This window comes from Hermetia illucens, chromosome 2 (assembly GCF_905115235.1).
Source record: "Hermetia illucens chromosome 2, iHerIll2.2.curated.20191125, whole genome shotgun sequence".
Classification (NCBI taxonomy): domain Eukaryota; kingdom Metazoa; phylum Arthropoda; class Insecta; order Diptera; family Stratiomyidae; genus Hermetia; species Hermetia illucens.
Window position 1 is genome coordinate 144,066,676 of NC_051850.1, and position 14,593 is coordinate 144,081,268.

A 14,593-nucleotide genomic window follows, 5' to 3' on the forward strand; every position below is an offset into this window, starting at 1 on the left:
AATATGTACGTATGTCTCGTAGTTTGGAAAAATATGAAGGATTATGTTGGATTTGTAGCTAAATACGGATAGAAAAATATGCGTTGAAATTTCTTAGATAAGATGAACACAAAACCTTTATACCCGAAGTGCGAGCTTCCGGTATTCCGACTTGTTATTATTCTGTTAAGGGGAAAGTCGCACCGCGTCCTTAAAGAACTATTGTGTCCCTTTAAATGGTTTTAGTGTACCTATTATTAGGAACTTTAGTATATTCGCCACTTCCAAAGCTTTCAACACTGCATTTGGTATTGAGTGTTTTCCCAGATGCCTCGACCTTTGCACAAGTGTTCAAGTGCCGGACACTCTCCCTAGCTCCCCTAAGTGATTGTTTAGCCGGCAGTGACCATCGAAAACTCCCACTATGATTCGGAGGTTCTTGTTGGTCAGATTTAAGCAATCTATCATAGCTAGTTCGTCCGCTGCCTCATTGCCTTCCAACCCAACATGACCTGGAACCCAGAGTATCCAGACCTTATTGAACGAGTCGAGCGTATTAAGTCTCTCAAGGCATTTTCGTACCAGTTTTCCCGCTTTCCTCCTTAATGAGATTGAGAAAAGTACACAGACGCAAAAAAACTGCGCATTTACAAGATATTAATTCGCCCCGCATTGGTGTGTGGTTGCGAGACGTGGTCGATATCTTCGAGAGAAAAGTCCTCGCGAAAGATTTTCGGAGGAGTAAAGGAAGGACATGCCTGGCTAATCTTATATAATCATGAATTGTATGAATTATTTGATGACCCACTAGCATCGACACTAGCCAAAATCCGGAAATTGCCATGGGTTGGCCACATCGAACGAATGTACTAGGGAAGGATTCCGAGACCAGTGCTGAAAAGCAGAGTCCATGGAAGCCGACCAAAAGGAAAGCCGAAGAGACGTTGGGAGGATTCAGTGGACGCAGATTACAGGTCCATTCTAAGATTTTCTAACTGGAGGACATGGTCTTTGGATTGCGATTACTGGTGATCCATCCGGGAGACCAAGGCTCGATTTGGGCTGCAACGCCATCAAAGAAGGATCACCTATAAATCGGGCGTGCAGACTACTATGATTAGCCAACCCCAGCAACCTATAAACGATTGTATGAGGCACCTAGCCATTGGTCTATACTCTATAGTCCTCATGATCCTCCATGACTCGCACTGGCTCTATTTGGGTATATGCCGGACAGCCTGCCATTTGTCACAGAATGACAGAGGCCCAAAATTTTTGCCGGTGGTTTCCTTCCTAGTTCGGTAATAAACCTATAATAATTTCCGTTAGTGCCTCCCTAGTTCGCGATATTCTGCAACATCAGTAAACACTACACAGCTAGTAACCTACTATAGACTGCCCTCTGTTGTTGAATCTTGAGAGAAAATTTTAATTCGGTCAATTGGAGTCAAATGGGAAATTTCCTGGCAATAACTGTTGTAAAGAGGCTGTACGGCACAGATGACGGGCCCAGGAAGTACATTGTCTCCGTGGATGGAAGAAACAAGTGGAGGAAAAAACGGAAATTATGCTCTAGTAGATGATCTCCACTCCATAAACTAGTAACATATGCCAATATCTTGTGAATATTCCCCTCTCTGAATTGATTTTAATGAGAGTTTGTTTACGGAAAATCTTAAAAATTAATTGTGAAACCGCAATGCGAAGAGCAAGCCTCAGTTTTTTAGTCGTAAATTCCTCTCATATCGTGCAATATGACTCAGAAAACAAAATTTAAAGTACGAGTAGATTCTAATATCTATGTCTCATAATTGCATGGTTAATTCTCTATAAAAAGATTGAATGTAAACACCAACTTTTTCCATTCTCCTCCTGATTATCATCATCAATAAGTGTCTTTACCAATGTATTCTCACCTTTTTAACAATACAATACAAAAATTTCTACGTATGGCATGTTTTAATGATATGTCCAACATATGAGAAATTATATGTAGTTTGCACCGTTAAAACTCAGACAATCGGATCAGATACACACATGCTTCCACTACTATCGGATAGAACATCTTCAGTGGACATGGCGACAATACGATTCAGTGTGGCTAATTATTTTTATTTACGTTAAACAAGCAAGTTTCAGTGGAAACTCTGGTAAACATGCAAATATTTCTGTAAGCAAGCAAGCAACTTAACGCCGTAATGACAATAGTAATGACTTCGGCGAAAATGTTGATTTTAACTGAAGTTTTTTCCTTGACGTTTTTAACTTTTCACATGAGGAAATTCCATAATTGGAACCTGCAAATGGATGAACCGGATTCGATCAATTTTAAGTATTACCGTGTTACTTTCGTATTTAGTTTCCAAAAATATATGAAATCTTATTTACTTTTTGATGTCATATCTTAATATCAGCGGCTGGAAATGATTAACTCATTTTGACGATAGTGGAATGGGTGAGATCACCGAATTCGATGGGAACATCAGAGTTAATGACTTAGTTAAATATCGCGGTGATTACATTTACGTAAAACACTTTTGCTCTTAGTAAAGATTTGGGTTAATGGCTTTCAATTTCAAATTAATTACAAGATGTTTGCTAAAATACAAGCTTAACTTAAATCCCTACTCATCATACAGAAGCTTCTGTAACATATAAAATGAGCCACGCGGTAAGATGTTCTTGACATGAATAAAAAGATCGCAAATCCATAGCTCATTAATCTGACATCAGTCTATATCTTAATATATTCAAGGATGAATAAATCCGTTTTTCAGTCAAGTTCCAAATGGGCTCCAAACTCCAGACGAACACAATCAGGCTGTCAGATACTTACAAGGCGTAAATCATCGAGCGTAGTTAAAATGTCCCATTCTCATGTATCTTACCTGCAAAAGAGAAGAAATATAAGAACAATTAGTCACGATTGAACGCTTATTTCGATTTAATTAATAATTTACAAAATTTAATCCAAATGGTAGAATTTTCCAAAGCCCCGGGGGAGAAGACATACTTTTATGTGTATAAAAATAGAATTTTATCTCTAATTAGAAAAATCAATCTTTCATTGAAATTCTATTTTCAGGCAAATAGGAAAACCACAAGCCAAACCTACATATTATCGTTATATGGTTATCGTATTGTGTTCAATAAGAACTTGTCTCTACTAGAAATATTGGTTCACTATATTTGGTGAGAGTCATGTGAAAATATTGGCATTCACGAAAATGTCACGCCACAATTCAGAAGAACTTTGGAAATTTTGTACAGTGATCATCTCAAGCTCATGAGACACTTTGTTAAATAAGATTTAGTTTTTTAATTACATCATCAAGCTTCCTATACAATATTTTTGACATCGGATAAGGGGGGAGGGAGTTGAATTGATTCGAGACGTAGGCAATGAGGAACTTTTTTCACTATTTCAATTCGCACACACCGCCCACATATTCGAGGAGGGTGTTCAGACCCGAGTCTGCAGAGGACTCATCAGAAGTGGCACTCGCACGAAGTCTCACCGGAGGTTATCTAGTACCACGGGAACCGGGATGGTCCTCTGGAAGCATATGTTCAAGGACAATTCCTGGGGATGTGCTCTCGGTCCGGTTATTTGCGTCGTGGGCTTAAGCGTGGAGTTGCGCTGTACAACACGGCGTCGTAACTCCTAATTTGCGGTAGAGGCGCTAAATAGGCCTCACACCAGCTGGTATGAATGCTAAACCAGCACTCAGTATAAACCAGTACCGCGTCTAATTGTAGTCTCCAAATCAATACGTGTCCGAAGAGAACCGTGGGATTATGTCTACACGGCATTGTTTATCGTGGGGTCTGCAGGCCCGGCGAACTCTTTCAGCAATGGCAAGTATCGCAACTTCTTACTATCAGTCGATAAGAATTTTTGACTGATTTTACTTGTTATGGACGCGTGTTGAAACTTGTGTTTACAATATTTTAGATAATCGGCACGCTCTGACCATCAAAACTGCCAACGAAACGAGCGGTGGAAAACTTTGACATCATAGGTGTCAGAGTACCGTTCGTCGGAAGCCATTTGCGTTGACAGGGTTTCTGAATGTTTCGTACGAGAGAGCCTGGGACGACGGAGAAAACCACCCCAGTATTCATTAAAAACTTTGGCCGGGACATTGAGTCGAAGCTCTCTAGGTGAGTTTTTGAGAAAACACTAGCTGTCGTCTTCTAGGCTAGTGGTTCGCTGGGTTTTCCGATTGCTGATTGAGGAATGGTTAAAGGGTATCATAAGTCCAGGGCGAAATAATAGATTGGTACCCACGATGCAGCATAAAATCTGTGAAACGCTTGCTGAACGAAACACCAACTCTACTACCAAACCATATCTCCACTTCTACATGTGGTGATTGCTGGGAGTTATTTCTTATTGAAAACAGCAGACGGAGACGGATGAAGACGACTCTTCCGTGTCTGAAAACAGGACAAATGATGCCGAATGGCCCTCCAGATTTGGACTTGAGTAGGGCTGACAACTACATGAAAAATCACGGATTCAATCAAAATGGACAAACGATTTGCATATTTTCTTATGAGCATATTTTCTTACGAGCATCGAACCGATACCTTATCCTAATAACAGTTGGGTTGGCGAAGCAGAACTTTCTTTTTCTTCAAATGAGGCCGTTTTTTCGCGATTTCATCCTTCAAGCGCCCCAATAACGCTATGTAATAGTCGCTGTTGATGGTTGTTCCATTCTGAATACTGATGCCATAGCCTTTCCAGTCAACTGTTGCGTCTTTGCACGCTTTGGAGTCGGTTTACGACGTGCAGTCCACTCATATGACGATCGTTTTGACTGTGGTGTGAAATAATGGAACCATGTTTCGGAAGAGTTTCAAAAACTGCCCAGAATCGTCAACTAGTTGTTTTTAGTCAATTGTAAGCTCGCGCGGCACCCACTTTGAACAGAGCTTTCACATTCCCAAATATTCATGCCCGATATGTCCAACACGTTCCTTTGATATCTTTAGAGCCTGAGCTATCTCGATCAACTTCACTTTGCGTTCATCCTAAATTATTTTGTGGACTTTTTTGATGTTTTCGTCGGTAACAGCCTCTTTGGGGCCTCCACTGCGTGCACCGTCCTCGGTGCTTATTTCGCCTAGTTTAAGTTTAGCAAACCACTTCTCAATGGTTGATTTTCCTCGATCAAAGTCCGAATAATGTTTATCTAGCCAAGCCTTGGCTTCAACAGAAGTTGAATGTCCTAATATACAGAGAGGCCAGACTAATATAGACTTGGATCACGGAACGACTACCTCGATGATGATTGTAAGTTGTTAGGAACGGAACGGAAGAATTCTGCATACCGCGTAATGCAGCAATCGCAAAGAACGCGGGCACGCACAGAGATTTACCTGAAGACAACGGAAGAATGCTGTCTGGGTCATCAAGCATGAAAGAAACAGTTCGTGCAATTCATCAGTTTAAAGATCATAAGTCGCCAGGAGCCGCTGGAATTACAGTATCAGATCAGATTTTTTTCCTGCGACAAGCGATTGAAAAACTGCTGGAATATGGACATCAGTTGCATCATCTTTTCATCGACTTCAAGGCCGCCTATTGTAGCATAGCCAGGATAAAACTTTTCACAGCCATGAGAGAATTCGGCATCTCAACCAAATTGATAGGGCTGACTAAGCTGACCCTCATCTATGTGCGAGACAAGATAAACACGGCAGGATCACTCAAACTATTCACTATCAACAACGGTGTAAGACAAGGGGATACCTTATCGTGGCTCCTTTTAATCTGGCTCTGGAAAAAGTGATTCGCTTTGCTGATGTAAATTCGAGACGTATCATCTATCTTAAATTGCAGCCAACTACTGGCCTATGCTGACGATGTCGACATTATGGGAGAACACCTTCAGATATACAATCTACCTTCATCCAGATGGTGCAGGCGGATCGAAGTCTTTGGATGCACATTAATGAAGACGAAAAACATCCTGTTACACCAAATGGCATTGGTCAAATGAGAACAATAAGAATAGAAGAATACAATTTAGAAATGGTTGATAGTATCTCCTATCTAAGGTTGAAAACCACAACCGGTGAAAGCTACCACGACAAGATTTGATTCCTGGCAACCAGCAGAGCCTCTTAGTCGGGTTCGAGGGAAGAATCCTGAGAAAATTGTTTGGCCCTCTACAGGACGATGGAGGATTTCTTAGCTTATATAATGAGGGAATTTAGCGATACCATGACCATCGACTTGCGGTTAAAATCCGGCTCAGTAAATTGCGGTTGGAGGGCCGCTTAATCCGTATGGGTGAGGATGTCTTTAAGGGCAATATCTATGATGGAAAAAGGAGACGAGTAGACCCTGCCTTAGCTGGAGCGATGGAGTGGGCTAGGACGCCAGGCAGCTTTTGGGAACATCGAATTGGGGGATTTCGACGTAAAATCGGGATGCTTGAAGTCCCTTACTAAGGCAGACCCGGACTGGATATCGGTTGTTGCGCAGTGGAAATGATGATGCAGTAAATGCACAATAACTGTTAGTGAATCTGACACAGATTTTCTGGCGATGCACTGTAGGAATTGCAGGAACCGTGACGAGAGTTGTTTGTCCAGTTCTAAGTCCAAAAGAAGTTGACTCGTTTTTGAATCCTCTGTCGCGGTGAGAAGCCTCTGCTTAAGAGCCTGGCATTTGTGGGTTTTACTAAGCAGAATCGATATATCTAGCTCAGCTATCACTTTGACGAATAGCGCTACGTCGCACCACCTAGTGGTGAGCGTGTCAACTAATTCTCTAATGAGAAACTTTTTCACGTTGGCACACCTTCTTAATACAGGGTCATCTACTTATGACCCATGTGAATGGGTAACAACTTTCTTGCTTTTAGGACTAACGCAGCTAAAGGGTGACCCGCCCACACTTCTCCCAAGGATGTAAATTGTGATGCAGTAACCATCGCTGGTGACCGATATTGGACAATAATACGCAATTTTTTGGCGTCATAAGTTCGGAAATATCGAATATGCAACCATTGATTCCAGCACGATGGTGCGATTGCACATACAGCCTATGAAACGCTACGCTTGTCGCAGTTTTAAGCCGCATCACGCCCACCTTCGTTCGAAGCCATCAATAGAGCTCTCAACTCCTTACATTTATCGATCCGGCTCCACATTTCTGCAGTCAATCAGATCTTCTGACGATCTTTTTGAGCGTTGTTAAGAATTTCGGTCGTTTGTGTAGCAAAGAAGTTTTCTCACTGTTGGATAACAGCCGAGGCGCGGAAATGGCCCTATTGATTTTAAAGGACTAATGCTTTGCTCCCATGAGAGTAGACGATGTAGCGATATGCGAGCGAAGATAAGCGACCATCAGATACTGGTTTCTTTCGAGGCTAATATTTGCACCTCTGTTGATACGGACATTTAGGAGAAAACTACTACATCTAGTGCTGATTGCGATGTTGTTAATTTCATTATATGTTCATTGTACAATTGAAACTCTGAAACTGACTTTATGGGAGGTTCTATGTTTGAACAATATGTCGCTGATGACGTGTTATCTCAATTTACTTTGTTATTCGGATTGCCCATCACGATTAAAATGTCATTTAGATTCTAGAAAGCATCCTTGTAGAGTTCTTTATCTTGGACCAAAATCTTTCAAGAAAGGTTCTTCCAAAGAGCGACTTTTTCGCCAGGCAGGGAGCACTTTGAATGTAGTTCAATGAACGCTTTTACGGAAAAAAAATTATTTCGCATAAAAAATTTGATATAATTTTGTTGTTCTAAATAATGAGGCATGAAAATCGCAAAATGAGGTAGGTGATCTTCAAGTATAAGCCGATAAAAAAATTTAGTGAAAACATTTTCCTACGAAATGTGAAAGGAGAATTTGACTACTTTTTTCTTAGAGTAACAGACACCATAATCTTTTAGGTTTCTCCATCTCTCTCTTGAATTTTAATTCAATTTTTTTCCGACTTAAACCTGCTGAATGGTTGCCAGAATAATCTAAACTATTTGGGGAGTGTCAAACGAAGATTACAAAAACAACACTAGGTCAATCGGCACCAATTTCAGGTATTGATTCTAAAAATTCTTAGCAAGTATAACTGGTTCTTATAAACGACGGTGATCGTATACAACTTTTATTTATGTACGCCCAAAAAACCGAAATCGAAAGAATCTTTAAGTTACATGTGCTGGGAGTAACGAACTGAACGACCTTGGCGCGAGACCAGGGCATCTGGAATATTTTATCGCGTCAGGCCAAAACTGGATACCGATAGATGCTGCTGGTGACAACGTGTAGGACCATCAGTTTCTTATTGGGATATATAATAAATATTGGGTATTGAAAGGTAAGGGCGTACTTAAAACCTCTAAAATTCTGAGCAAAGTATTAAGGAGGTTCTATCAAAGGATAAGTTACGTTTTGTAGGAGAAAAAATTAAGTCCTGGGATATATAAGACACGAAAAGAATCTAAAAATTAAGTTCACAGTTTTATGATAAGCATACCAACATACGTGAGTAGCTGGTAGTTCTCATTTAAGAAAATCTTAAATAATGATAATAATAATAAGATCGGACTTTAGCTGTTGCACCGGACTTTGGCTTTTCGCACGTTCGACCTAATTGAATATTAGTCATGATCATTTGCACTATGAAACAGTGCGTTATCATAAAAGGTAGTCAAAATCTATGATAGCAAAGTACAAACTGATCACCTGATTGTCTGGGAGCCTTGAACCTTGCCCTGGCTTAATTAGACGATTTGATAACAACGAACAATGGAATACCAAACAAAATTTTTGAAGGGTAAACTAGAATTTAATGCAGTTCATTTGAATTTCATTTGGAATTTCTTTGTTCAAATTAATAAAATGCATTATGCATGGCCACAATTTAAATCATTAATTGAATTTTATGTAATTTGTCCTACAAACCCAGGTTGGGTTGGTTTCTAATTGTAAAATGCATATAAAAGCCAAACGTTTTAGACAAGATTCACGTGTTGTTGACCTTACGTTGTTGGCTGACTATAGTTCAAGATTTACAAGTTAAAATGGAACTTAGATGTTCCAGTGTTAATTGCATCCCATAATTTTCAGGTTGGAAGAGCGTTACAAGCGAAACAAGTGCCTTTTTGACATTTGAATAGAATATGGATTTATGGACATGTTGCATTTGAAATTGCGTGTCGTTCTCGTTTATATTAATGATATTAGAATTTCAGATAAGTGGATAGAATATATTTCAAAAATGAACTTTGACGTTATTCCAGGAATCAGAGATGATGCCTTTTATGACTAAAATATTTTATGTGAAACAACGTTCACGTTTCCGTCAACGTGATGCTGCTATTTAATAATCTCTTATTTTGGAAAGACGACATTTAGTTATTACTTTGAGGTTTTACTTTCATTTTACTTTTTAAAAAATTCAAAAATAAGACAGATTCGAGAATTTGATGCTCCAAAGGATTTCATTTGACATCCCAATTTTTCGGGAAAAAAGTATATATCTTTGAAAACTCCTTTTAAAACAGTGGAAAATCATCGAATTCCACAACTCTAAGTTCCGACTTAAATGCTTACCACAAACAGAAAAACTGACACAGCGTTAGGCAACCGCATAGCAGTACAGGAGGAACCAGGTTTTTTATCGGGCACATCCCCAGGTATCCGAGAGATGTGCATGGACTTGTATTAGTTTAAGGGTAGGGTTGTAGGAAGAAAATCCGGGCCAAGGGCGCGAGATTTGAAAGCCTGCAACGGCGGCAGAAAACTTGGGGATTCTCCAGTTTTCGTACATATGTCTTTCGCTCCTTTGCATTAATTTACGAACTGCACTGGCCGGACCATAGAGAAGTTACTTCTGTACGTCGGACCTCAGCAAGTCCCCCAATCTGCTTCCAGTTAAAGAATTTTCTTGTCGATTGGTTAGCGATCGCACAGCTATTGAAATTCTCACATGGATCTTGGGTACGGATCAGTATTTCATCAGTCATAGTTTGCCATAAGTCAATCCATCAAAAATGGACTGATGAATACTGAAATAGTGTCGTGTTCAGTATAAACAAGACGGCAAAAGATCAGTACCATTCCGAAGTTATGTTTTGAATAACAACACAATGGCAACTGCATTACACCGATAAAAATACCCTAGACGATCAGTTTGGCATAAATTTGTCATTCTGTCTGATGGAATGCTGATCGTTTAAGGTTAGCCATACACTTTCTGTTCACACTGACGAAAGCATTCTAGAAACCGACGAACAGCAGATATTACGTAGATGTTAAACCCGCGCACTGTTCTCAAATGTTCCATATGATGTTGTGATCAATTCAGGAGGAACCAGTCTGATCTCTGTCGATCAAGCTTTCGAAATGTTCTTTGATGCGTTCCAGGAATATTTTAGCTACCTTCCAATTGTAACGCTCAAAATGGGTGTCCTTTTTGTAACTTTAACTATCATCCCCTTCTTTCACTCTCTGGGAAAGATCTTAGATTCCCAAAATTTCCCTACGAGTAGATTTGCACAAATTGCAGGTACAGCGATAAATAACTCTACGAGGAGACCTTAAAGTTCAGTGGCTTTACTTAGTTTGAGTGCATTGATGGACGAAATGATTTCTCTTCTGCTTGGAGGAACAGGCCCTATCCGCATGTTATGGCGACTAGAGGAGGAACATTGCCGGGTGTGAGACGGTTAGGAACCGTAGTGAAGTGTTCTTTCCTTCTCTTCAGTTGTTCGTCATCGCGGATGAAAAGTCGACTGTTAACGCCCTTCACAGGACCATCGAAAGATTTGCACACTTCTGGAATCAGGGTCATCTGCGGCATCTTTCGCTTCCCTGACCAGAGCAATTACAAACTCCCTTTTGTAATGGTGAACAGCCCGTTAAATTTCCGGTGGATCATATAAACGTCCGATATGGAGCTTGTCGGCGTTGCAGTTCTTCATACCTGCTAGAAGTGGCGGACGCAAAACGCAAGCCACCATTGGATGGTGGTCCCTTCGCGGCCGATGCCAGCGCCTCTCTTGTATTCCACACATAGAAGACAATTCCTAAATCTACTGCTGATCACAAAATGGTCAATCTGATTGTCCATACGATGTTCCTCAGTTAAAGTCTAACTAACTTTATGGAAGGATCTGTGTTTGGACAACTTCCAACCATTATCGTTAAACTTGGCATTGAGATCACCCATCACGATCACAATGTCACTTTCAGGAAGCCTCCCATGAACTGCGTGTAATAGTTCGTAGAAAGAATACTTCTCCGCTTCACTATAAATTTTGATGCTCCTTAACCTGGGCCGGAATTTAGCAAGGAAAAATCCTATCGGAAATAGGTTCCCAGTTCAAGAGAGCGCACCTTGTGCTAGCCGTCAGTAACAATTTGACACCGGATTCGTATCTGCTAGCACTGGCTTCTCAGAGTATAAGAAAACATTGGTGCATGAGGGAGATGGGTATTCTGTAGCGTATCACTATCTTGTTTCGCTTAGATCTAAAATGTCCGGCTTATATTGCCAGAATTTTCAGGGGGAAAATGAGCATTCCTGGGACTCTCGATACCCTTGTCGAAGAGAGTGCGCCTATTCCAAAAAACCAATCATAATCCTTTTTCATTAGTCAAAGGGTCGGATCGTAAGACCAGTCCCTTTTGGGAGCGTTAAGGTTTCGATAGCAGTGAAGTTTATAGAGGTTGCTAGTCCATATTTTACCTCTACCTCTTTTACGGCAAGTAATAAAACTTTGAGTGGATTCATAGACCCCAACTTACAGGGCGGTACCGGTGACTCCAGGCTAAACTACCACTTGAGGAAGGTAAGGATATTTGCGGACCTTGTTTGCTAATTCCGTCGGAAGAGTAATCAAGCCTCTTTACATATTCTGTCACAGTGTTGGCCATTGTTTAAAGTAGTTTGGTCTAATTGGGATGCTTAGGGTGAAGTATATAGAAGTTAGAGACATCTTAAAATCTATGTCGTTTATACCATTGATTCATAGACTATGGTAGGCAAGACGCAGAGCAACTTCTATCGATACCATTACTATTATTACATAGAGTGCACAAATTGATGGTTTGGGACTGTAGTTCACTTGATACCAGGACCGTGGAGGAAAAATCAGGGTCAAAATTACGTGAAAAATCCGATGTGAAAACTATGGAAACTCCCGTTATCCCATTATTTCATTTAAATTTCTTAGTCCAGGGATGTAAGCTCCTATGCCCCCTCTCGTCAGATCTGTCGAAAAACACAAATAAAGAGCAGCCTTGAAAATGTACTTCGTCAGTCTTCGAGATCATCCTTCTCGCAATCCATAAATTCGAAGATCACTGGCACAAGTGTATTGAAGTTCAGGGAGAGTCCGGGGGATTTAAAGCGTATTGAATAATAAAATGTATTTTCAACTATAAAATCGTAGTTGTGAAGGACAGTACACTTTTTCAATGAATATCCTCATTAGAATGTTAACCTTTGGATTTCTCCCAGGCAAATGAACTCCTGCCAGTGCACAAGTATCAGTTTTTCACTAGAAATGTTCAAGAACTCATTCTTATTTAGCCAATAATCATCGTGAATTTCACTATCAGGCGTCGTGCGAATGTTGCTATAAATTTCACATTCAAGTATTGAGTTATCAAAAAGAAATGAAGGAATCGCTGCAATGAATGGAATTTATGATTTGTTTAAAGGGGCCAGAGTCCAAAACATGCATATTGTACGACTGAATGAGCTGAATGCTTCAGTTATTCGAATTGTCATACAATATGCACGTTTTGGACTCTGGCCCCTTTAAACAAATCATAAATTCCATTCATTGCAGCGATTCCCACACATTTCACACAAGTAACATTTGTAATAATCGCATGTGATTCGATTTTCTCGCCTAACAGCATCTCCTGATTGAGATTTCATTCTGATAAGAGAAGCCGATGATAAGCAGCATCACAAGTTCGCGTGCTCCCCAGGGTTAAGGCAAAGAAAGCAAAACATTGTGAGTCACTCAGAAAACACGGTCCGCGGCCTGATTCTGGCAATGCCCCGATTTGTTAGATTCCAGATGCCCGAAAAAACATCCGATTGCTCAGTGGGGCACGAGACGGAGCGCGAAACCCCTCCCACCCCGGCCTCTGCTAAGGAACCAACATCTCTGCGCTGACATAACCTCACAGACGATGGCAGGTGTGGAATTTGTCGCGACCGCGACTCGGCCGACTTTCTTCCGCCAAATTTCCGGTTTCCTAAATGGACCGCGGCTGGGCCGCCCGGCCCGCCGCAAACACGGGCACGTACGCGCGGAATATTTACCTGGGTCGGTTCTGCATGAGGTGCTGGCCGCCGAAAATGACGAGCATGTAAATGCCGCAGTAGTAGAAGACCCACGTCCAGTTCTTGACCATCCAGCGCCTGGTCTCCTGGTGGACGAAGTCATTCTCGAAGTCGAACACGTACGAGTAGTTGGGCGCGATTTCCACACTCATCTTGGAGGGCTGGCGGCTGGGGGCTCCTGCCGCTTCCTGTCTGTGGCTGTCGTCCTTGGAACTGTCGTCGCCGACGGCAAACTGACGCCCGATCCGTTTTCCCTGCGGAGCGCGGCTCCCGTGCGCTGCGAGACACTCGCGTGATGGACGAAGGACTCTGGTGCTGGCCGCGAACTCGCGAGCACACTCGGCGGGCGCGGAATTATGTCACACCACGGGCGAGCAAAGAACCGCTACCTGGTCACCGTTCGACCGCGATTGCTACCGTTTCAGACGCTGCGGGCGCTGCTCGAGTCCTTCCAACTGGCGGAAGAGGAAGAGGCACGGATTCGCGAGAAGACGACGGCGAAACACCCGTTCCAAGTGGAAAAATCTGACTCTCGTGGCGGCCGGCGTCTGCGTCTGCCAAATGGAGGACGTTCCTTCCCTGCTAACGTGACGGAAACGCGAAATTCTGAGGAAGAGCTCGAGGAGAACGGGAACGGCAGCGAGACCACTCGGGCGAACTGTCAGCGCGTAACTTTCATGAATGAATGAACTGTGCAGCGCGGCGACCGACGAGTTTTCTTTCGCGCGGCGGCCGTGACGTCGCCTGCGTTGACGTACACACACAGCCACACGGACCGCGCGAAAGTATCGTGCCATATTCCTCCCCTCCGTTGCATGAGCTACTATTCGTGCAGATCCCCGCCCAGGCGTTGAATCGTTTGATAATCGTCGCACGTGCGACGGGGAACCAGCCGAAGAGGGTTGCTGCTCTCTGCAAAATTATGTTATGACTTCATTATATGCAAAGATCAATGAAAACGGGTTGATATGTCATGGCAGAACGCAGGCTGTGTTTATAGTTTAGCTAAACTCTTGGAGAAAAAACTTTACAGATGAATGTGCATTTGGTGCCGGTATTGTTTGCTTAGTTTTATTTCAAACAGAGAAATAGCCAAAGAAAACTTGGATACTTGAAATTTAATAAAAAGAGAGCAAATTTATAATAGCAATTTAGTAAATAATCATGTGGTGACCATTAACTTATCGTTGAAATTAAGAACATTATATTTATTTGCAATATAATTGTAATTAAGAACGAATACAGCTTTTTAATTAATTATTCCTTAG

At 41.7% G+C, this 14,593-nt stretch overlaps 1 protein-coding gene across 1 annotated transcript in view; it reads right to left on the reverse strand.

The window, feature by feature from the left end:
- The window catches only part of LOC119647793 (elongation of very long chain fatty acids protein 6), a 94,823-nt gene extending 81,313 nt beyond the window's left edge, over positions 1 to 13,510 (reverse strand). The window contains exon 1 of the mRNA XM_038048995.1: positions 13,305 to 13,510. Coding sequence (XP_037904923.1) covers positions 13,305 to 13,477 — 173 coding nt within the window. The 5' untranslated portion in view covers positions 13,478 to 13,510. The remainder of the gene's footprint in view (positions 1 to 13,304) is intronic.
- Positions 13,511 to 14,593: the final 1,083 nt, after the last annotated feature.